This window comes from Toxorhynchites rutilus, chromosome 1, assembly GCF_029784135.1.
Source record: "Toxorhynchites rutilus septentrionalis strain SRP chromosome 1, ASM2978413v1, whole genome shotgun sequence".
NCBI classification, from domain to species: Eukaryota; Metazoa; Arthropoda; class Insecta; order Diptera; family Culicidae; genus Toxorhynchites; species Toxorhynchites rutilus.
The window spans coordinates 95920662-95945937 of record NC_073744.1 but is presented as its reverse complement, the minus strand read 5'-3'; the positions used below and the strand labels follow the sequence as shown (position 1 = coordinate 95945937).

The 25276-nt window shown below is 40.8% G+C and overlaps 3 protein-coding genes across 3 annotated transcripts; all 3 read right to left on the bottom strand.

The window, feature by feature from the left end:
• Positions 1-1423: 1423 nt before the first annotated feature.
• On the bottom strand, positions 1424-9559 carry LOC129761209 (uncharacterized). The gene is made up of 3 exons (XM_055758924.1): positions 9308-9559; positions 7137-9139; positions 1424-1652 (listed from the first exon to the last, which is right to left on the bottom strand). Exons 1-3 carry the CDS (start codon positions 9557-9559, stop codon positions 1424-1426), a joined length of 2484 nt encoding a protein of 827 aa, XP_055614899.1.
• A 1974-nt stretch (positions 9560-11533) lies between these two features.
• Positions 11534-14095, bottom strand: LOC129761208 (uncharacterized). Its single transcript, XM_055758923.1, has one exon. The coding sequence runs from the start codon at positions 14093-14095 to the stop codon at positions 11534-11536; it is 2562 nt and encodes an 853-aa protein (XP_055614898.1).
• A 2636-nt stretch (positions 14096-16731) lies between these two features.
• Positions 16732-19287, bottom strand: LOC129761207 (uncharacterized). Its single transcript, XM_055758922.1, has 2 exons — positions 19036-19287; positions 16732-18435 (listed from the first exon to the last, which is right to left on the bottom strand). Exons 1-2 carry the CDS (start codon positions 19285-19287, stop codon positions 16732-16734), a joined length of 1956 nt encoding a protein of 651 aa, XP_055614897.1.
• Between the last annotated feature and the right edge of the window lie 5989 nt (positions 19288-25276).

The window sequence follows — 25276 nt, the reverse complement described above, 5'->3', positions numbered from 1 at the left end:
TTCAGCTGCACGAACAATAGATCGAGCTAAGCTCATGAATTTTAGCACTATTCGCGAAACTAAATTTTATATTTGTGTGATAATAAAGAAACTCCAGTTTACTACAAAATTCATACAACATCTCATTAGTTCGATTCGAATAGTCATGTACGGTCGGTCTCTCAAAACTATTTAAGAGTTTTATCGAAACTTTATTACTTTTGGAATAGGGCTACGTGTATAGGTTTGCTGCTCTTTGGGTCGGTAGATATGGACCTGATTGCGCTGACAAAGTGATTCCTTGTATTCTCTGTAAGAGGAGTATTGAAAGATGATATGAGATACAATTTGAGTGAAATATAGTGATCAGATATACCTGTAAATTGGGATATTTCCTAGCGTTCGCATATTTGCATCGGACCTGGCACTATCAAGTGTCAAATCACCTTCTGGATGTCGACACTGCGAATGAATAAATAGGTTAATTGACTTTGTACTTCTCCGAATGCGATCATATTACTTATTCTTATTAGACAGCTTCTTCCGCTCGAGCTGATCCTACAGTGCGATGTCTCCTCCTCAAGCGAACCTATTATGTCATCACCATCGTGGCTTCCACCACTGAGCAGACCTGAAAAACCTTTTGCGCCTGCAGATGACAACAGAGGAACCACATTAGAATGACTAGCTGTACCTGTTCCTGCTGTTGGTGCAACTGAAGCTGGCGGTGGTTTCCTATTGAAGCCTGTGTGCATTGGAATGGGCGTTCTCTCGTAACATGTAGGAATTGATTCGTAGAATTCGATGCTTTCTAAGAACTTCTAGCGCTCATGGGACCACCACGTTTCTCTTGATACAATTTTTGCGTGACGGAGGGTAGTTGCTCCTGCAGACGGCTTTACAGAGAAATATGTACCATTAGGATATTTGTCACCGGCCGGTTAGCAGTTTGACTAAGATCCAAAAGACTTCGCTGAATGTTTAGACAAATCGATTGTACGAATTGCTGCACGGCTGCATTTGGTTCACCGTTGTTAATCACAGCGGCAGCAATTCGACTGTTCTGATCACAAAGCACCTTGCGTTGCTCCTGCAGTTTTTCTACGGAGCAAAGCGTTCTGCATTATGGATTGGGTATGGAACTGAAGCTAACGTTGGGATGGATAGTGCGGCTGTTGGGTTGATTGTTGTTGTTGTTGCATTTGTGGTGGATTAGTTGCATTCTCAACGTTGTTAGTTTTTGTGCTGAAAATTTGCATTAAAAATTGTTGCTGAGCAATCATATTACTGTTGACTTGATTTTGTGCTAGCATGTCGACTAATCGAAAGATACCTCAATCAACGCCGTATCTTCATCGAATCCACAAAGTTTGATTGTGTCCAGGCGAGAGGTAGGTCCTGCTGAAACCCATTCTGGCTCTTCCTCGTTTGCTGTATCTTGTTGTCATTGTTCATCTACACTTATGTAGATTTTCACGGTAACATGTTGGTTCCGGTTGCTGAACTCGTAATTGCGACAGAACCTTGCTGCAAAATTTGACACAATAGGGTCATCTGCTGCTACAGGACGGCGGTTGCAGAGCAGGGATTTTCTCAATGCCAACAGCTGACTGGTCCATAGCGAATAGAGCGGACACACTGGTTGAATGTCCGATAGTATGATAGCCAGCAATCTGTAATTTAGAACATCCGGATCTTATTCCTCTAGCGGAAGATTATCTGCGTTCAACAATTTATAACAATTATATTATTGAGAGTACAAATCTTCCGGACATGTTTTAAGAAATCTCACCTGCTTTATACTTTGTAAAAACGCACAAATCAAAACTACAAACTCGAACTCGAACGTTCAGATAACTCTGTATCATAAATTAAACACTTTCGATACGTAAACACCTCCTGACTGTCAACTATGTCGATAATGTAGTACACCAATAACTTGATCTAGTACGACTGTAAATTGAAAATACGACGAATGGCTCGTACGAAAACAAGGATGGGATTTGCGTACGTATCCTATTCGTTCGAATACTATGATAAGGGTGAATATCTTCGTAATAGTATTGATGTTTGTGCTTACAGGAGATGATATAGTTGATTCATCCTCACTCTCGCGGGTTTACCGTTTTGTCTCATATTCCGAACAGTCAAAGTCAAATTCCGAACACTTCATTTTTAAATGTAAATTTGCTGAACTTTTGTGTTATGAATGGTTGATTAATGAGAAGACAGTCATTCTTTGGGTTATGGCCTTCATTTTAATATCATTTACAGGTATCCTATAATTCCTATAATTTGTAATTTTAAGCATTTGCAGAGGGTGACAGTCAGGACCAGTGATGTAACGTTTACGTTAGCAAATTCTTGAAAGAAAAACAAGCATTGTTATTTACCAGTTTTTGTAGTTTTTTCAACTATTTTGTTTGTTATTTACAAGTCAGATGCTGGAAATGGTGAGAAACTACAATAATCGGATCAAATAAAAGGATATTTTATGCAGAAATCTTCATTAAAATTAGTATTCGGAATTTGAATCAAGGTTCTACGCATGATTCAAACTGCGAACACTTCATTTTTGGATGTGAATTTGCTGAAATTTAGTGTTATAAATGGTTTAATATTCAAGACCCTGACATTCTTTGGGTTAAACTTATTTTTGACATCATTTACAGGTGTCGATATCGATATAGCGCCCTTGGTCCCGAAACTATGTAAACTACAAGAAACAAATACAATCAATAATTACCCAAGCAAAATCCATTTTTTTTGCGTGCATGACATTTTTCCTAAAAGACTAGGTGATTGACTTTAATTTAATATATCGATCATATGGATCGGTCCGGCAGTTTAAGGGTTGTGATTTTTTAAAGGATCCCATTTTTGCTGTTCGGAATTTGAGACAAAACTTCTCGGAATATCAGTGAAAAAATGATGTTCGGAATTTGAGACAAAAGTGATTAAACATGTTTTTGGGGTTGTCTCCATGAATATGCGTTTGTGAATCAGTTCTATTGGGGTTAAATGAAGGAGAAGGCTCTGTTGTATCAAAAAACCAGGTTAACTTGTGCCGTTTTGAGTAATGGGACACTGTTTGGTGGCTATCAGGGCTTGGATGTTCGGAGTGTGAGACAAAACGGTATCATCTATCAAAAAAAACCTAAATATAAATATTTAACTAAACACTTCTTTTCACACAGCCCGTGACATTCATCAGAAGTTCGTAGTGAATTTGTGTCATTTTACTATTTAGTATCGCAGTGTTTTATAAACCTATTAATTAAATTTTATTTTCAATCAAATATGTTTAATAATCCTCTTACATCTCTTATATATTAGTAATTTTGTTAAACCCTGCAGTAATTTTATATTTTATATTTTCTTAAACGATAGAGATTAAATAAAAATATGACAGACAAATTCTTTTTCAGCTACTAATGTGACAACGATTGGCTTGCTTCAATTATATCATGTCTTGTCGTCGTCGTCGCTCATGCATATCATACTGGTTGAGGTGCGATAGTGTCAACATCTGAACTGTCAGTAGGGCTCAAATACAATTTATGTACATTTTGTGAACCTGTCTCTAGCACATCAGATCGAGCATATAGTTCATATACAACAATATACAATCTCTCAAAATAATTCTTTCCATACAGCTACTAATGACGATCGGAAGGCCGGAATCCATTTATATCATTCTACAATTTAGTTTTATATAATTTTATTAACCAATTCTTCCAACAGATACCACTTGCATCAAGTAATAGTAATAGTAATAGTAATAGTAATAGTAATAGTAATAGTGTTTCTTGTTTGAATATTAAAGTATTCCACCACAACTTCCGTGACAATTTAAATTTTTGCGCAAATTTATCCCGAACACGAAAGTTGAAACGAGCGATTACATTGAACATTTATTTAAACAAATTTTTGCTACACTACATTTATTCAACGAAACTACTAATTTTACTTAGACTAATTTAATTTTACATTACTACAGAAACAGGACAATTACTACTTTTCACTTAGATTCTAGGATAAAGACTGGACTATAGGACATTCAAAAATACATAATTGGCCGACTATCACAAAATGAACCTATTGTACGGTATCTTCTTCGCAGCATCATTTAAATAGTAGCGAGGGATTGGCCATCGTACCTTATGCTATAAAATACTTATTTAATGTTTAGTACACGTTGCATGCAGGCAACACACTAACGCTCACTTCTACACTCTATTGGTTTTGAGTTCGCTTGTTTGTAAACATAGCCGGCCACCTAAATTTACAATGATAAATTTACGTTACATTTCACAATAACAATACAAAATTACAATGTTTGTTTCATATTCTTCTCGTTCATTAATTCGGAGTGTGCTGTAGTGACATCGCGATCGAACGGTAGTGGAAATATCTTGGATACCGGTCGTTTGTATGACCCATTGGCTGTTTTTATCGTCACTACTCTGACGACACCATCTTCTCCTGGGTGAGTTGACTCAATTCTACCAAGTGGCCAAGCAATCGAAGGTTTATTTTCGTCCTGTACAAGGATCATCTGCCCCACGCGTATATCGATTGGAAGTGATGTTCGTTTGCGTTGGTTGTTGAGTTCCGACAGATACTCTTTTCTCCAGCGTATCCAGTGATCCTGTATCAATTTTTGTAATTGCTGGTAATGGCGAAGACGGTTTATCGGTGTGTGCGAATAATCGGGATCGGGCATTGAATTTAGTGGTGTTCCGATTAGAAAGTGACTCGGAGTTAGAACGTCGTACTCTCCAGGATCTTCTGACAATGGAGTGAGTGGACGGGAGTTCATATTTGCTTCGATTTGTGTAAGAACAGTTGAGAAGTCCTGAAACGATAATTGTGTTGTGCCTATTGTTTTGGTGAGTGAAGTCTTTGCTGTTTTCACTGCTGCTTCCCATAGGCCGCCAAAATTTGGTGTTCTCGGAGGTATGAAGTCCAAGTGATTCCTCGGCTACTGCATTCATGTGTGACTGTGTCTAGGTGCTTCTTACTGTTCATCGTGTTGTAGAGTTCATTCAGTATATTTTTTGCACCAACGAAGTTAGTCCCATTGTCCGAATGTACTTCCATGGGTAAACCACGACGTGCGACGAAACGACGGAGTGCGGCTATAAATGCTTCAGTTGTTAAGTCACAAACTAGTTTAAGATGCACTGCTTTGGTAGAAAAGCAAACGAATACAGTAATATAAGCCTTTCGTGATGCAGCTCGTCTATGCGTTGGCTTTAAGTAAACGGGGCCACAGTAGTCGACGCCGGTGATTGAAAAGGGTCGACTAGGAATAGTGCGTGTTTTCGGAAGTTGGCCTACAGGTTGGGTAATTGGGGTTTGGCTAATGCGAAAGCATTTAGGGCATTTGCGACACACATTATTAGCTAGTTTGGTACCATTGATCGGCCAGAATTCTCGGCGGATTGTGGCTAGCGTCATTCGGGGACCCGAGTGTAAACAAAGGGCGTGAAAATATACTGCGATGAGGCGAGATGGGGGGTGGTTATTTGGTATAATCATGGGATGCTTCGTGATGTATGTTTCATTGGACCGCTGAAGTCGGCCACCGACGCGAATTATGCCGTTTTCATCGAGGAAGGGGTGCAATAGCTTTATCGATGATTTTGGTGAAACCATATTATTTGTTTTCAGGGTTTTTAATTCATCTGCGAATTGTTCCTGCTGGGCGCATTTTACTAACGTTTCTTTTGCAACTTTCAGCTCGTGTACTGTGAGAAATTCTTGCAGCTTCAACTGGGATTTTTACGGCGACATAATCGACAAAAACGAAGGACGAAAGCAGTAATCCGAACAAGCTTTGTGAAGGACGAATAACGATGGAATAAGAAAAATATTTCTATCGAAGTTTGAACCACAGCTACAGTTTTCCTTCTTTCCAGATCTTCTTCAGACGGTGGATTAGTATCGTCGTGTTTTGGCCAGTCATTTTCTTCCATTGTCAACCAATCTGGGCCGAATCGCCAGGATTTGATAACGAGAAAGTCTGCCGGGAGCTTGCCACGTGAAACATAATCAGCTGGATTATCAGACCCTTTCACGTGATTCCAGTAGCGACCATGCGTTAGCGATTATATTTCGGACGTACGATTTCCGACGAAGGTCTGCCATGTATTTGGCGGCGATTTGATCCAATGCAATGTCACTGTTGAGTCCGACCAAAACCAGCAAGGATTCCCCTCCATCCTCACGCTGCAGAAACTCTCGCGTATAATTTGGCTCCTAAGAGTGCAGTACACAACTCCAATCGTGGCAAGCTCAGCCGTTTGATTGGAGCTACACGTGATTTAGATGCTATGATCTCGATTTTAGTTGTTCCTTCCTTGCTGGATCGAGCATAAATACAAGCACCGTATCCGGCCTCTGAAGCATCGGAGAAAACATGAAATTGTATGCTCGATCGAGGTGTTGTAAAAAGAAAGCGAGAGAATCTAAACTCTTTCAAAAGTGGCAACTGCTCGTAAAATTCATTCCAACTGGCCCCGACAGTATCCTGAATCGGATCGTCCCATCCGAGAGCAGCTGCCCAAAGATGTTGCATCCGGATTTTTGCCCACATTATCACAGGTGATATTATACCAAGTGGGTCGTAAAGCTGTGCAATTGCCGAAAATATTTTCCGTTTTGTCCATGGATCGTGATTCAGCGTGGCCTTAACATCAATCCCAAGTTGATCTGATTCCGTCTCCCAAATTATACCAAGTGTTTTAATATGATTTTCTGGTTCCAGGTTCAATTTTGTAGCGTTCTCGATCAACTCTGGTGGCAGATCTCTCAAAACTTCACGATGACTAGAGCTCCACTTCCTCAGTTGAAAACCACCTTCCTTCATCATTGACTGCATTTCGTGGAGTAATTGCTTTGCTTTTTCAACTGAATCGGTGCCAGACAGAAAATCGTCCATATAAAAATCCTCTTGTGCAGCATAGGACGCCAATTTGAATTTATCGCTGTAGCTCACACCAAGCTGCTGAAGCACGCGAGTAGCGATAAAAGACGAGGGAGATAACCCGTAAGTGACCGTTTGAAGCTCGTACACCTTTATGCTCTCTGAAGATGTGAATCGCCATAGGATTCTCTGCAGGCAAGCATCGTCAGGATGCACACGTATTTACCTGTACATCTTCTCGATGTCGGCCACCAGAGCAACTGCATTTTTTCGGAATCGAACCATCAATTCGAAAAGATCGTCTTGAATCACGGGACCTGTGAGCAGTGCATCATTAAGGGAACGGTTTGTTGTCGTTTTTGCAGACCCATCAAATACCACCCGAAGTTTGGTGGTAGTACTGGATTCTTTGAAGACTGGATGGTGTGGCTTATGTTTGTCCAAATTTTCCTCTGCTTCACCAATTAATTTCATGTGTCCGCTTTCCAAATATTCTTCTAAGAATTCATTGTATTTGCTTCCCAATGTAACATCTTTCTCTAACCGTTTTTCTAATTGGTGAAATCTCCGTAATGCTGTACCTTTTGAGTCCCCAATCATCTCGTGAAAATTCGCAGTTTTAGGGTACTGAGCCACGAAGCGACCATTTTCGTCTCTGGCGATAGTATTTAGGAAGTGCAATTCACAATCTTCTTCTTCCTGTGACCGTGGGATTTTACTTTGAAATTCTTCTATTTTCCAAAATTTCTCTATTGCTTTTTCCAGGGGATCAGTCAGAGCAACGTTACAACCAATTCTTTCCATTTCATTCCATTGAATTTCTCCAGCAGCCACCCAACCAAAAACTGTTTTTACGAACGATGGCAAACTATGATTCAATTTCTTCATTTGCCTCCGGCCACCATCCAGGAGATGAAATTCGTAGAAGAATTGAGATCCTAAAATCATGTCTATGGGACCTGACCTCATGAAATTTGGATCAGCGAGTTTCATTGATGCGGGGAGATTCCAGTACTTCAACGGAAGAGAGATTGATGGTTGATCGTCTGTGATTCGATCCAAGACGAGGAAATTCAATGGCAACGTGTATTCTTGAACACGTGAGGAGATTGTTGTTGACACTTCGCATACCGATTGTCTTTTTGATTGTCCAATTCCGCTTATTTCGACGTTTTTATCTCGTCTAGGAAGCCTCAGCAGTTGACACAGATTTTCAGACATCAAATTGGCCTGAGAGCCACAGTCCAGGAGAGCTCGAGCCAATTGCATCTTCCCAAAATTATCTTGCACCTTCAGCAATACCGTAAGCAAGAGGACGTGTGATGCAGAAGATCTCATCGCTACATTGATTGAAGACGATTCCACCGAATTTGAACCCAACCCACCAGAGTTTGTTGTACCACCAAATGTCGATGGGACTGGATAATGCGCATTGGAGTTCGAAGGTGCAGGAGAGGAACCAGAACCAGATGCAGGAAAACCGGGATGCAAAAGCGTATGGTGTTTCTTCGAACATGTTTTACACCGATATTTCGACGGGCAGCCTCGGGCCATGTGACTTCTCCCTAAACAGTTACTGCAAAGCCGTTTCGAGTTTGTTATTCTAAGTCGCTTATCAACATCTAGTTTGCTGAACGATGGACACTGCGTCAAATAATGTTTTTCATTGCAGACCGCACAGTTGGGAACCCTAATTCCAGTCGCCGAGTTGACCGAAACCTTCACTGGACGTAGCTTGTTTAGTGTCGTCGAAGCTGTTGTACCGGAAGCGTGCTGATCAACAGACACCGCATCGAGAACTCTTGTTCGATTCTTCAGAAATTCGATCAACAATGAATAGCAAGGATTATCATGATGCGTAGCATGCTCCTCCCAATGTTTTTGTGTATAATCATCCAATTTCGAGACCATCAAATGAGTTAACATTGCACCCCAACCACCTTTAGTTTGTTCTCCTAGTTGATCCAAAATTTTTGTATTGCGTTCGAAACTATCGATTGAATCGTGAATTCCAACAGCACACTCTCTTTTCATTTTTGGATACTCTAGTAAAGAATTCATGTGCCTTTTCTTGAGGAATCGCGAAACTAATCCGGACCACGCAACCCTATAATTTGACTCGCTCATCGGATATGAATCTACCAGCTTGAGTGCATCGCCCTTTAGAGAAGCCCGTAAATAGTGAAACTTTTGTATACCACTCAAATCCGGGGATGAATCGATGAGAGCCTTGAATGTATCATGAAACGCTAGCCAATTTTCGAAGTTTCCATCAAACTCGGGTAAATTTATTTACGGAAGTCGTACGTTTGAGTGTACGCCACTCGTATTTGAATTACTTTGAGAATTCTGAGTACCGTTGTGTGTCGCTAATTTACTCTCTAGCCCTGCCCTTACCTCAAAATATTTCTCCTCAAACTCTGTGGTGACTTGGCTGTGGAGCTCCATGTTCTCCTCTTGTTCCTCTGAGAATTCGATTTCGCATTGTATTTCTTCGAATTCTTTCCATTTCTCTTCCAGTTTTTCCAATCGAATTTTTATTTGATTTCCATCGATCGGTCCAGGTTTTTGCAAGAAGTCCTCCAGACGATGAATGAAGTCCATGATGCCATCTCTCACATGGGTTTTCGCTTTGGTCTTCTTACCCATCGCTGCTGCCGAAACGCCGATTCACGGAAGAGAACAAATGTATCTGGAACAAGGACGACAAAAGATGCACCTTTCGAGAGATATAATGTGATTTGGACAGCCACTCACCTTGTGAGCCTGTCTTTCAGGCCTTGTATTAAAATATCTCTCGAACTAGCCAACTTCCGGTCAAGCTTGCCAACTTCCAACCAAAGTCTTCGTAATTTACCCGTCGCACGTCGAACCGTTGAATAACACAGAATAAAATTATTCGTGCTATTTTCTGGTGAGTTGTATATTCAAAATCTAATTCCAATCCAAGCAATGTTTTGCTTCCAAATTTAAGTTTCCCGTTTCTGCTTCTGTGGTTCACGCTAATGCCTCGCCAACAGCCTCCCAGTCCAAACGTATGACCACCATCCAATAAGCACCGACCCAATCCCAATGATTTCCGAAAAGGTCGAGAAAAATGACCAGGTAGATACGAAATGATATGTTAAATTGTTGGACAATTGTAACCTTGTGAGCCTGTCTAACAGGCCTTGTAATTTCGTATTTTTCCAAATCGATCCAGAGAAACACCAATATCGGTAGCCAATGATGGCGCCTTCCAATGAATATCCGTGCTTAATTAGCGATGGCGATGCGTATGATGGATTTGAGTAGAACCACAGATTTCCAATTTATGATGGCGTTGAATAAATATCCTCCAGAAATTTCATGTAATCGTCGTCGTTCAGATCCTTGGAATACACATCCTGGTCACGGCACCAATGTTTCTTGTTTGAATATTAAAGTATTCCACCACAACTTCCGTGACAATTTAAATTTTTGCGCAAATTTATCCCGAACACGAAAGTTGAAACGAGCGATTACATTGAACATTTATTTAAACAAATTTTTGCTACACTACATTTATTCAACGAAACTACTAATTTTACTTAGACTACATTTAATTTTACATTACTACAGAAACAGGACAATTACTACTTTTCACTTAGATTCTAGGATAAAGACTGGACTATAGGACATTCAAAAATACATAATTGGCCGACTATCACAAAATGAACCTATTGTACGGTATCTTCTTCGCAGCATCATTTAAATAGTAGCGAGGGATTGGCCATCGTACCTTATGGTATAAACTACTTATTTAAAGTTTAGTACACGTTGCATGCAGGCAACACACTAAAGGTGGAAACAGAATGCCGCGTTGTGCGTTGCTTCTCCTCAGCAGTCATTGCTTGCGTTTTGTACTAAAACATTCGCCCGACGCAGTCTGTTGATTTGCAGTCACAATCTAGCATTCGCGTCACCACTTTTCATGTAAACAAAAACAAAACAAAGTTCGTATGAAAATCTTATTTTTGTTGTGTCCACGGATCAGTTGAATGTTTTTAAAAACAACACATTGACATATCCGCGCTGGCGGCATTGAGCTTCGTTTACTAGTTTAGGGGAGAGTGAAAGAATAGCTGATTTTCAGTCGGAATGAACACGTTTTCAAAATTAAAATTATGAATGAAAATTAGCTTTTCTATATCAAACTAGTATTATATTTAAATGAAAAACATTTTTGTTTGCAGGTGGTGAAAAAGTGTCATACGAAAATTGTTTATGAAGACAACACAACATTATGATGAAAAAATTCAGCAACAAATTATGGCCCTAATTTGAAGTTGTCACCAGACGTCGACACCATGCCACTGTCATCGCGAATTCGGCGCAAGCAGTTTAGAACAAATGTTAGCGTTTAGTACAACGATGGTAATGACGCAACGCATTATTGTGTTCGACTAAATGGAAACACACATATTTAAAATGAAGTGTCAAAGCACAATTGTCGCAACGCGACGCATAGCGCAGCATTCTGGTCCCACCTTAACGCTCACTTCTACACTCTATTGGTTTTGAGTTCGCTTGTTTGTAAACATAGCCGGCCACCTAAATTTACAATGATAAATTTACGTTACATTTCACAATAACAATACAAAATTACAATGTTTGTTTCATATTCTTCTCGTTCATTAATTCGGAGTGTGCTGTAGTGACATCGCGATCGAACGGTAGTGGAAATATCTTGGATACCGGTCGTTTGTATGACCCATTGGCTGTTTTTATCGTCACTACTCTGACGACACCATCTTCTCCTGGGTGAGTTGACTCAATTCTACCAAGTGGCCAAGCAATCGAAGGTTTATTTTCGTCCTGTACAAGGATCATCTGCCCCACGCGTATATCGATTGGAAGTGATGTTCGTTTGCGTTGGTTGTTGAGTTCCGACAGATACTCTTTTCTCCAGCGTATCCAGTGATCCTGTATCAATTTTTGTAATTGCTGGTAATGGCGAAGACGATTTATCGGTGTGTGCGAATAATCGGGATCGGGCATTGAATTTAGTGGTGTTCCGATTAGAAAGTGACTCGGAGTTAGAACGTCGTACTCTCCAGGATCTTCTGACAATGGAGTGAGTGGACGGGAGTTCATATTTGCTTCGATTTGTGTAAGAACAGTTGAGAAGTCCTCAAACGATAATTGTGTTGTGCCTATTGTTTTGGTGAGTGAAGTCTTTGCTGTTTTCACTGCTGCTTCCCAAAGGCCGCCAAAATTTGGTGTTCTCGGAGGTATAAAGTTCCAAGTGATTCCTCGGCTACTGCATTCATGCGTGACTGTGTCTAGGTGCTTCTTACTGTTCATCGTGTTGTAGAGTTCATTCAGTATATTTTTTGCACCAACGAAGTTAGTCCCATTGTCCGAATGTACTTCCATGGGTAAACCACGACGTGCGACGAAACGACGGAGTGCGGCTATAAATGCTTCAGTTGTTAAGTCACAAACTAGTTCAAGATGCACTGCTTTGGTAGAAAAGCAAACGAATACAGCAATATAAGCCTTTCGTGATGCAGCTCGTCTATGCGTTGGCTTTAAGTAGATGGGGCCACAGTAGTCGACGCCGGTGATTGAAAAGGGTCGACTAGGAATAGTGCGTGTTTTCGGAAGTTGGCCTACAGGTTGGGTAATTGGGGTTTGGCTAATGCGAAAGCATTTAGGGCATTTGCGACACACATTATTAGCTAGTTTGGTACCATTGATCGGCCAGAATTCTCGGCGGATTGTGGCTAGCGTCATTCGGGGACCCGAGTGTAAACAAAGGGCGTGAAAATATACTGCGATGAGGCGAGATGGGGGGTGGTTATTTGGTATAATCATGGGATGCTTCGTGATGTATGTTTCATTGGACCGCTGAAGTCGGCCACCGACGCGAATTATGCCGTTTTCATCGAGGAAGGGGTGCAATAGCTTTATCGATGATTTTAGTGAAACCATATTATTTGTTTTCAGGGTTTTTAATTCATCTGCGAATTGTTCCTGCTGGGCGCATTTTACTAACGTTTCTTTTGCAACTTTCAGCTCGTGTACTGTGAGAAATTCTTGCAGCTTCAACTGGGATTTTTTACGGCGATATAATCGACAAAAACGAAGGACGAAAGCAGTAATCCGAACAAGGTTTGTGAAGGACGAATAACGATGGAATAAGAAAAATATTTCTATCGAAGTTTGAACCACAGCTACAGTTTTCCTTCTTTCCAGATCTTCTTCAGACGGTGGATTAGTATCGTCGTGTTTTGGCCAGTCATTTTCTTCCATTGTCAACCAATCTGGGCCGAATCGCCAGGATTTGATAACGAGAAAGTCTGCCGGGAGCATGCCACGTGAAACATAATCAGCAGGATTATCAGACCCTTTCACGTGATTCCAGTAGCGACCATGCGTTAGCGATTGTATTTCGGACGTACGATTTCCGACGAAGGTCTGCCATGTATTTGGCGGCGATTTGATCCAATGCAATGTCACTGTTGAGTCCGACCAAAACCAGCAAGGATTCCCCTCCATCCTCAGCGCTGCAGAAACTCTCGCGTATAATTTGGCTCCTAAGAGTGCAGCACACAACTCCAATCGTGGCAAGCTCAGCCGTTTGATTGGAGCTACACGTGATTTAGATGCTATGATCTCGATTTTAGTTGTTCCTTCCTTGCTGGTTGATCGAGCATAAATACAAGCACCGTATCCGGCCTCTGAAGTATCGGAGAAAACATGAAATTGTATGCTCGATCGAGGTGTTGTAAAAAGAAAGCGAGAGACTCTAAACTCTTTCAAAAATGGCAACTGCTCGTAAAATTCATTCCAACTGGCCCCGACAGTATCCTGAATCGGATCTTCCCATCCGAGAGCAGCTGCCCAAAGATGTTGCATCCGGATTTTTGCCCACATTATCACAGGTGATATTATACCAAGTGGGTCGTAAAGCTGTGCAATGGCCGAAAATATTTTCCGTTTTGTCCATGGATCGTGATTCAGCGTGGCCTTAACATCAATCCCAAGTTGATCTGATTCCGTCTCCCAAATTATACCAAGTGTTTTAATATGATTTTCTGGTTCCAGGTTCAATTTTGTAGCGTTCTCGATCAACTCTGGTGGCAGATCTCTCAAAACTTCACGATGACTAGAGCTCCACTTCCTCAGTTGAAAACCACCTTCCTTCATCATTGACTGCATTTCGTGGAGTAATTGCTTTGCTTTTTCAACTGAATCGGTGCCAGACAGAAAATCGTCCATATAAAAAGACGGGTGGGTAATGTCGGGGACATAACCGGAGTGACGTAGGACTATACAAAGGGGACAGCTTTTGTTAAATATATATTTTAAATACATTGTTTTATTTTGAGTACGTGAATACCTACCTATCTACCTGAAAAATGGATTAGTTTACTGTTTACTCTTTATGAATATGTTGATGGTTCTGAAAAGAACCTTTGGTGTTGTGTTTTTGTTATCACTCGATATTCCTATCTTGTTCGGTTAAACTCTTCGTGTTTAGCTATTGCGTTTGCCACTCGCCACAGCTTTCACAGTTGGAAAATTTCTTCCCATCCAGCTTGTGACATGTTGTTCAGTAAATTACATTTAATGCGACGTGCCGGAGAAACACTTTGCCACTCACTGAAACTAATTGTTGCCTTGATGAGCGCCGAACCGAAGCTGCTCTGTTCTTGATGCGGGTTTTCTGATTGTCGTGAGCAGCTTTGCAAGCCAACTCGAGCACTCCGACGGCCGAAACTCTATAATCGCTGTTAGGTATACTGGTGCTCCGGCACCAATCCGTTCGGCCTAGTTACCCTTGCGGAGCAATCAGTGAATGCGACCAACAGGGAACTGGAGACCTGCACGGTTCGAGTGAGACTTTGCCTTTCCCTTAACTTGTTCTCCTTTCTTACGTCCACGATGCCGATGCCGTACAACCACACAGGTTTGCGGTTTGAAAGAAAATAAGATATTTTATTGCGAATATACTCTTTTTTGGCGATATACTCTAGCGGTACACACTCACAGGATAGAGACAAATCGGCAGACTCAGCCAGAGGGGCGAGTCCAACGAGACGAACGAATGAGCGTTAAAAGGGAGCGATGGCAAAAAATACATTCATTACGATTTGTTCGCTCGTTGGATTCACATGCAGGCTAAAAAGGGTCCTTTTCAGGATCACAAAATTATCTTCAATCTAAAGAGTTTATTGTTTTGTTATCACTCGATATCCCCATCTTGTTCGGCTAAACCTTTCTGTTTAGCGATTGCATTTGCCACTCGCCACAGCTTTCACAGTCGGAAAATTCCTTCCCATCCAGCTTGTGACATATTTTACAGTAAATTACATTCAATGCGACGTGCCGAAGCGCCACTCAGTGTCGCATTGGAGGCGATTTCAACCTGTAATTGAACATTTACGATGACAGTGGTACAGTGTCGACTTTCAATGTGGGGTCATAATTTGGATCTCTATGTTTACAAAAATGTCCAACTAAATAAGTCGCATAACATGTCCGTCCAATTAGCTAAATGTCGAACTATTTGTAAATTAATGTACTTTCAATCTGGAAACAATTTAAGAATTAGTGAAAATTGAATAATCAGGAAAGTCCCCAACTATCAATAAGCTCAGAACAACTGCCAAATTCACATACTCATCAGATCCTGGCAAACAAATTATGAAAAAATCAATTTGTGTTTTATTATTATTTTGGATAATGTTTTAGAAAGCATTGAACTGTATCTCCTAAACTCTTTTTTGGAAGGTTTAATGGCCCTGAAAAGCGCCATGTTTTGTGGAATGGTTCCAATTTAGAAAACTTAGTACTCGTGGTTTGGAAAAAAAACCATTTCGAACGCCCTCGATGCCGCCTTGTTCTGGATTTGCCACCAAAGCAGTTTGTATAAAGAACAAACTTTTTTCTTCTGCTACCTGATGCCGTTTTGCGATTGCGTTTGCCACTCGCCACTCGCTGCAACTGCCTGTTGTTGTCTTGATGTGTTCTGTTCTGAATGCGGTTTTTCTTATCATCGCGAGCAGCTCTACCAGCCAACTCGATCACTTCGGCGGCCGAAACTATATAACGCCGGCTAGGTGGACTGGTGCACTGGTACTAACGCGCTCGGCCTAGCTACCATTGCGGGGAACTCCAGATCAACACGGTTCGAGCGGGATTTTGCCTTTCCCTTCACTTTTCCTCCTTTACCATGTCCAGACATGGCTGCTTGGGTTGGTTTGTTGATGTGTTGTGATGCGAACCGATGTGGTGTACGGTTTGAATGAGAATGATCGTTACGGCAGCGGAGCGGGGATTTTTAAGCTGACTGGCTGGCTCGAGAATTACGCATGTGTGAGACTGCGACCGATGTTTCGTTTATTTTTCCTTTTTCCTTTCCAATCGTGCTTCATTCTATTTCGCTGCTGTTCTGGTTGCCCGTTTTGGTCGGTAGGATTTGAGGAGAACAAAATGGACCAATCAAAAATGGGCACATAGTGCATTTTGACAATGCTTGATATTTCACAATTATTCAATTATTTATCTCAAGAAAAATGAAATATTATTCGTTATGATAGATGCGTAGATATATTTCCTATCAATTGATGCAAAAACCTTTGCGATCTATTGAGAAATGCTCGAGTTATACGCGTTCCAAATCTTGCATTTTTTCCTACTTGTTCAGCGCCTGGATTTCCATTTCACTCCCTATATCTTCCGGTTAGACGTAGTCCTACGTCAAAATCCTCTTGTGCAGCATAGGACGCCAATTTGAATTTATCGCTGTAGCTCACACCAAGCTGCTGAAGCACGCGAGTAGCGATAAAAAATTAGGGTGATAACCCGTAAGTGACCGTTTGAAGCTCGTACACCTTTATGCTCTCTGGAGATGTGAATCGCCATAGGATTCTCTGCAGGCAAGCATCGTCAGGATGCACACGTATTTGCCTGTACATCTTCTCGATATCGGCCACCAGAGCAACTGCATTTTTTCGGAATCGAACCATCAATTCGAAAAGATCGTCTTGAATCACGGGACCTGTGAGCAGTGCATCATTAAGGGAACGGTTTGTTGTCGTTTTTGCAGACCCATCAAATACCACCCGAAGTTTGGTGGTAGTACTGGATTCTTTGAAGACTGGATGGTGTGGCTTATGTTTGTCCAAATTTTCCTCTGCTTCACCAATTAATTTCATGTGTCCGCTTTCCAAATATTCTTCTAAGAATTCATTGTATTTGCTTCCCAATGTAACATCTTTCTCTAACCGTTTTTCTAATTGGTGAAATCTCCGTAATGCTGTACCTTTTGAGTCCCCAATCATCTCGTGAAAATTCGCATTTTTAGGGTACTGAGCCACGAAGCGACCATTTTCGTCTCTGGCGATAGTATTTAGGAAGTACAATTCACAATCTTCTTCTTCCTGTGACCGTGGTATTTTACTTTGAAATTCTTCTATTTTCCAAAATTTCTCTATTGCTTTTTCCAGGGGATCAGTCAGAGCAACGTTACAACCAATTTTTTCCATTTCATTCCATTGAATTTCTCCAGCAGCCACCCAACCAAAAACTGTTTTTACGAACGATGGCAAACTATGATTCAATTTCTTCATTTGCATCCGGCCACCATCCAGGAGATGAAATTCGTAGAAGAATTGAGATCCTAAAATCATGTCTATGGGACCTGACCTCATGAAATTTGGATCAACGAGTTTCATTGATGCGGGGAGATTCCAGTACTTCAACGGAAGAGAGATTGATGGTTGATCGTCTGTGATTCGATCCAAGACGAGGAAATTCAATGGCAACGTGTATTCTTGAACACGTGAGGAGATTGTTGTTGACACTTCGCATACCGATTGTCTTTTTGATTGTCTAATTCCGCTTATTTCGACGTTTTTATCTCGTCTAGGAAGCCTCAGCAGTTGACACAGATTTTCAGACATCAAATTGGCCTGAGAGCCACAGTCCAGGAGAGCTCGAGCCAATTGCATCTTCCCAAAATTATCTTGCACCTTCAGCAATACCGTAAGCAAGAGGACGTGTGATGCAGAAGATCTCATCGCTACATTGATTGAAGACGATTCCACCGAATTTGAACCCAAACCACCAGAGTTTGTTGTACCACCAAATGTCGATGGGACTGGATAATGCGCATTGGAGTTCGAAGGTGCAGGAGTGGAACCAGAACCAGATGCAGGAAAACCGGGATGCAAAAGCGTATGGTGTTTCTTCGAACATGTTTTACAAAGATATTTCGACGGGCAGCCTCGGGCCATGTGACTTCTCCCTAAACAGTGACTGCAAAGCCGTTTCGAGTTTGTTATTCTAAGTCGCTTATCAACATCTAGTTTGCTGAACGATGGACACTGCGTTAAATAATGTTTTTCATTGCAGACCGCACAGTTGGGAACCCTAATTCCAGTCGCCGAGTTGACCGAAACCTTCACTGGACGTAGCTTGTTTAGTGTCGTCGAAGCTGTTGTACCGGAAGCGTGCTGATCAACAGACACCGCATCGAGAACTCGTGTTCGATTCTTCAGAAATTCGATCAACAATGAATAGCAAGGATTATCATGATGCGTAGCATGCTCCTCCCAATGTTTTTGTGTATAATCATCCAATTTCGAGACCATCAAATGAGTTAACATTGCACCCCAACCACCTTTAGTTTGTTCTCCTAGTTGATCCAAAATTTTTGTATTGCGTTCGAAACTATCGATTGAATCGTGAATTCCAACAGCACACTCTCTTTTCATTTTTGGATACTCTAGTAAAGAATTCATGTGCCTTTTCTTGAGGAGATACGCATTCGAAAATCGCGAAACTATTCCGGACCACGCAACCCTATAATTTGACTCGCTTATCGGATATGAATCTACCAGCTTGAGTGCATCGCCCTTTAGAGAAGCCCGTAAATAGTGAAACTTTTGTATACCACTCAAATCCGGGGATGAATCGATGAGAGCCTTGAATGTATCATGAAACGCTAGCCAATTTTCGAAGTTTCTATCAAACTCGGGTAAATTTATTTACGGAAGTCGTACGTTTGAGTGTACGCCACTCGTATTTGAATTACTTTGAGAATTCTGAGTACCGTTGTGTGTCGCTAATTTACTCTCTAGCCCTGCCCTTACCTCAAAATATTTCTCCTCAAACTCTGTGGTGACTTGGCTGTGGAGCTCCATGTTCTCCTCTTGTTCCTCTGAGAATTCGATTTCGCATTGTATTTCTTCGAATTCTTTCCATTTCTCTTCCAGTTTTTCCAATCGAATTTTTATTTGATTTCCATCGATCGGTCCAGGTTTTTGCAAGAAGTCCTCCAGACGATGAATGAAGTCCATGATGCCATCTCTCACATGGGTTTTCGCTTTGGTCTTCTTACCCATCGCTGCTGCCGAAACGCCGATTCACGGAAGAGAACAAATGTATCTGGAACAAGGACGACAAAAGACGCACCTTTCGAGAGATATAATGTGATTTGGACAGCCACTCAAGTTGTGAGCCTGTCTTTCAGGCCTTGTGATAAAATATCTCTCGAACTAGCCAACTTCCGGTCAAGCTTGCCAACTTCCAACCAAAGTCTTCGTAATTTACCCGTCGCACGTCGAACCGTTGAATAACACAGAATAACATTATTCGTGCTATTTTCTGGTGAGTTGTATATTCAAAATCTAATTCCAATCCAAGCAATGTTTTGCTTCCAAATTTAAGTTTCCCGTTTCTGCTTCTGTGGTTCACGCTAATGCCTCGCCAACAGCCTCCCAGTCCAAACGTATGACCACCATCCAATAAGCACCGACCCAATCCCAATGATTTCCGAAAAGATGCGAGAAAAATGACCAGGTAGATACGAAATGATATGTTAAATTGTTGGACAATTGTAACCTTGTGAGCCTGTCTAACAGGCCTTGTAATTTCGTATTTTTCCAAATCGATCCAGAGAAACACCAATATCGGTAGCCAATGATGGCGCCTTCCAATGAATATCCGTGCTTAATTAGCGATGGCGATGCGTATGATGGATTTGAGTAGAACCACAGATTTCCAATTTATGATGGCGTTGAATAAATATCCTCCAGAAATTTCATGTAATCGTCGTCGTTCAGATCCTTGGAATACACATCCTGGTCACGGCACCAATGTTTCTTGTTTGAATATTAAAGTATTCCACCACAACTTCCGTGACAATTTAAATTTTTGCGCAAATTTATCCCGAACACGAAAGTTGAAACGAGCGATTACATTGAACATTTATTTAAACAAATTTTTGCTACACTACATTTATTCAACGAAACTACTAATTTTACTTAGACTACATTTAATTTTACATTACTACAGAAACAGGACAATTACTACTTTTCACTTAGATTCTAGGATAAAGACTGGACTATAGGACATTCAAAAATACATAATTGGCCGACTATCACAAAATGAACCTATTGTACGGTATCTTCTTCGCAGCATCATTTAAATAGTAGCGAGGGATTGGCCATCGTACCTTATGCTATAAACTACTTATTTAAAGTTTAGTACACGTTGCATGCAGGCAACACACTAACGCTCACTTCTACACTCTATTGGTTTTGAGTTCGCTTGTTTGTAAACAAATAGTAATAGTAATAGTAATAGTAATAGTAATATTAAAATAAAACAATTATTAAATACCGCTAGAGTATCAGTTATAACAAGCTTTGCCAGTAACACCGGCTGAGTGTATCCTATGGCTTACCTTCCCTACTAACACATCCCTAAATTCCCGTGACATTTATGAGAGATCGTAGAGTTCTCTGCATCTCTCTTAAGTAAATGTTGAACTAACATTCCTCCCCTTTTCCTTAGCAGTTGCAAGGACGTGGCCAGGACAATTTTTAACTGTTGGAGAAAACATGTCTTCATCCAAGAGATATTACTAATCATCAGCAACGGATGGAGGCTAGTTTTTAACATAACAGTTCTGAATTCGTACTACCTACGATATTGTGCAACTTGCACAATGCTAATGCTAACTAGTAATATCTTGACAAATCATTCGAATACAGTAGAACCTCGATTATCCGCGAATGCGAGTTCCCTAGTAATTATATAAACCTTCCCAAAATTGTCAGATTTTAGAGTGATAGAGTCTCGCTCTTTTGTTTGGTCATGGCTTTCACGTAATGTGATCACTGATGTACACGACCTTACAGAAGGATAGTTCAATGATTTCTGTATTGATAAAACATAGTTTTCTTGCTAAGATATATTTTTTCGTGTACAAACCTCATTTTTAGCCCTTTATTGCGTTATCCGCAATTTTCGTTATATGCGTTGGTCTAGCCCGACTATTTCGCGGATAATCGAGGTTCTACTATATTTGAATGAACCGTGAACCGTTTAGTAGGAAACATATTTTCACTACTTCCAATACATAATACAGGGTTTTCCAACTTTAAATTCCGAAAGTAAATTGAAATAAAACACACTTAGAATTCGAATTTCGATGAAACTTTTATTTCAAATTAAAGTTTGGTTTATGTTATTATGTGTGAAATACAACATCATTCAAATGTCCACCTAGGGCTTCCTCGCACACCTTGATCCGGAACAGGTAATTTTCGATGACTTTTCGGCACATATGGGGCGGTATCTCGGTCATAACTTCACGAATGTTGTCTTTCAAATGTTCAAGAGTTTGCGGGGAGTTGGCATAGACACGGTCTTTCGCATAACCCCACAAAAAAAAAGTCTACGGGTTCAAATCGCATGATCTGGACGGCCAATTGGCATCACCAAAACGCGAAATTATGCATCCCTCAAATTTCGTTCGCAATATGGCCATGCTCGGTCGTGTTGTGTGGCACGTGGCGCCGTCCTGCTGAAATCACATGTCATCCGTATCCATATCTTCAATTTGTGGCAAAAAAAAAATCGGTTAACATGCGGCCATAGCGCTCACCATTCACAGTTACGATCTCGCCGTCCTCATTTTCAAAGAAATACGGCCCGATGACTCCACCAGACCATAATGCGCACCAAACAGTGACTTTTGGCGGATGCAATGGCCTCTCAACAATCACGTGTGGATTTTCTGAGCCCCATATACGGAAATTTTGGGTGTTCACATAGCCACCGAGTTCGAAATGTGTCTCATCGCTGAAGAAAATTTGATGCGAAAATTCAGCATTTTGCTGCTGTTGTTCTTTCACCCAATCGACGAATGCCCGACGCATTCCATGGTCACCACGCTCTAATTTTAGTACCAGTTGTACTTTATATGGATGTAGGTGCAAGTTCAAATGCAAAATTCACCACAATGATGTGTTTGAACAGCCCAATTGCTGAGCAACATTCGGGTCGTCCTCCACACTGGCAGCAACAGCAGCAATATTTTCGGCCGAACGCACATTACGATGATGCACAGGTTTCACAATATCCGCTACGGATCCAGTATGTTCGATTTTACGCACTACATTAGCGATTGTGTGCTCTGTAGGCCGTCCATGACGACCAAAATCCGTCCGTAATGCTCGAAAAACATTTGCCGGTTTTTGATCATTTTTATAGTACAATTTAACAAAATTAACACGTTGTACGATGCTAAAACGATCCATATTGTAAAATGGCAGACATTCAACTAACGATATGACGCTTTGGTTGACAGCTATGTCAAACGGTTGTCAGCGCAGGGCTGTATACTTTTGGAAGCCCGTAATGGAAAACCCTGTACTTAACTGTACTAAGACATTTCTGGACATTTCTGTAACAAGAAGCTTAAACAAGAAGCCTATAATATTATGTTATTGTGAATTTTGTCATTATCCATATTGTAACATTTTACGAAAAGATAATAGCGTTTTTATGCCTTTTTGAGAAAGAACATTGGCATTGTTCTACTCAAATAGGCTTTTCCCTATTCATTATCGGCTCATTGTTACTTAATGCTGCTGAGCCATTTGAAAATAAATTTAGTACAAAAAAAAACATCTCAGAAAAAACCCATACTTTGTATTATACAGAACTACTACAAGGTTAACTATTTCATAGAATGATTCTTTTATGTCTTGTCTAGGAGAATCATTGTTGTTTTATCGTCAAAAACGTTTGTACATCGGAATTTCAACATTTTCGAAATAATCTCTTATTTACGCTGAGTGGGGGTGAGAATGGGTCAAGCATAAAATTAAACATATACAACTAAGCAATGTACATGCGAAAATGCATCAATACACTCACAATTAGTAGCAATTCTCCAAATTCTACGCTCATTACACCACCCTAGAGGTGGCCTTTTTTGAAAAGAAATTGGAGGTAAACTCTTCGCACGTATAGTAATGCATCGAAATCCGGCCGCTTAAGCGCTTACGAATATAACTTCAACTACTAAAAAATATTGACATATCATAGCACTAAAAATTAGCGTTCCTATTGAAGTAGAAGGCCTTCATCTATGTTATGAATCACGGAACTCCACAAAATCATGTTTTTTTTTTATTTAAATCGTTTATTTTTACAGGCTCAGTTACATAGGTTTAAAGGAGCCGAACTCCTTACTGTATTGTTACTAGTTTATATACATTTTTCCTTAATTCTAATGTTAATAATATAGGAAACCGATTACTCGCGGTCAACTCGAGTTTAGAAGGGTGACATATTTTATTCAGGAAAAGGAGGGGATATGAGGATATGTTGACAATGATCACACTCTCAATCACACTCATCACACTCAATTCTTAAACCTATCTTATATCTAATATGTATTTACATTTCATCTTATTCTTAAGGGATCCGATCTCTCACAAAGGAAAAGGAAAAGGAAAAACTAAGGGTATAAGGACAATCACACACGAAGATCGATAGCTTTAAGGAATACATATATTTGGGACATGTAATCAAGGTCTAACCGAGCCAACACGTCTCTCACCGGCATCATGGGCTGCCTTCCTCGGGCCCGAAGGGTGACTACTAAATTCGATCTGGCGACAAGATACAGCTCGCACGACCAAACAACGTGCTCGATGTCGTGGTAACCTTGGCCACAAACTCAAAGATTGTTGTCGGCAAGATTAATACGAAAGAGTAGCGCATCTAACGAACAGTGATTGGACATGAGTCGGGAGAAGGTGCGAATAAAGTCCCGACTCAAGTCCAGACTTTTGAACCATGGTTTGAGGCTAACCTTAGGGATAATCGAGTGGAGCCACCGGCCCAATTCATCTTCGTTCCATTTGCGTTGCCAGTTAACTATGGTATTTTTGCGGACTAAAGAATAAAATTCATTGAAGGCGATTTGACGCTGATAAATATCGCCTTCAATTGCACCTACCTTTGCTAATGAGTCAGCCCTCTTATTACCCAGAATTGAGCAATGTGAAGGGACCCAGACAAAGGTAATGACATAACAGCGTCTGGATAAAGCACTCAAAATTTCTCGTATTCTCTCAAGGAAGTACGGCGAGTGCTTTTCCGGCCTCACTGAACGGATAGCTTCGACAGAGCTAAGACTATCCGTTACAATGTAATAGTGTTCAACAGGTCGTGAGGCGACGCTGTCCAGCGCCCAGTGTATCGCTGCTAATTCAGCAATATACACTGAGCAAGGATTCTGAAGACTGTGTGAGGTGCTAAAAAATTCGTTGAACACTCCAAATCCTGTGGACTCATTCATAGAGGACCCATCAGTAAAATACATATTATCACAATTGATATCCCCATACTTTGCATCGAAGATCGTTGGAACGATCCTCGATCGAAGATAATCTGATGTTCCATGGATATCCTGCTTCATGGACAGACCAAAATGCACAGAGGAATTGATGTAGTCAGGAAAACAAACACGGTTGGGAATATACGAAGAAGGATTAACCTGCATGGAGACGAATTCATGATATGAGCTCATGAATCCAGAATGAAAATTTAGCTCGATCAGCTGCTCAAAATTTCCGATCACCAATGGGTTCATAACCTTACACCGGATGAGGAACCGAAGAGATAATAAATTGAAGCGATCTTTTAGTGGGAGTAGGCCTGCCAAAACCTCGAGACTCATGGTATGCGTTGAGGGCATACATCCCAACGCGATACGGAGACAAAGATACTGAATTCGCTCGAGTTTAATGAGGTGTGTTTTGGCAGCTGATTGAAAACAGAAACTGCCATACTCCATCACTGAGAGAATAGTTGTTCGATACAACATTATAAGATCTTCGGGATGAGCTCCCCACCAGGTGCCGGTAATTGTACGGAGAAAGTTTATTCTTTGTTGACATTTTTTACTCAGATACCTAATATGGGCCCCCCAAGTACATTTGGAGTCGAACCAGACCCCAAGATACTTGAAAGACATAGCATGAGTGATCGGTTTACCCAAAAGTTGAAGCTTTGGTTTTGCTGGTCTAT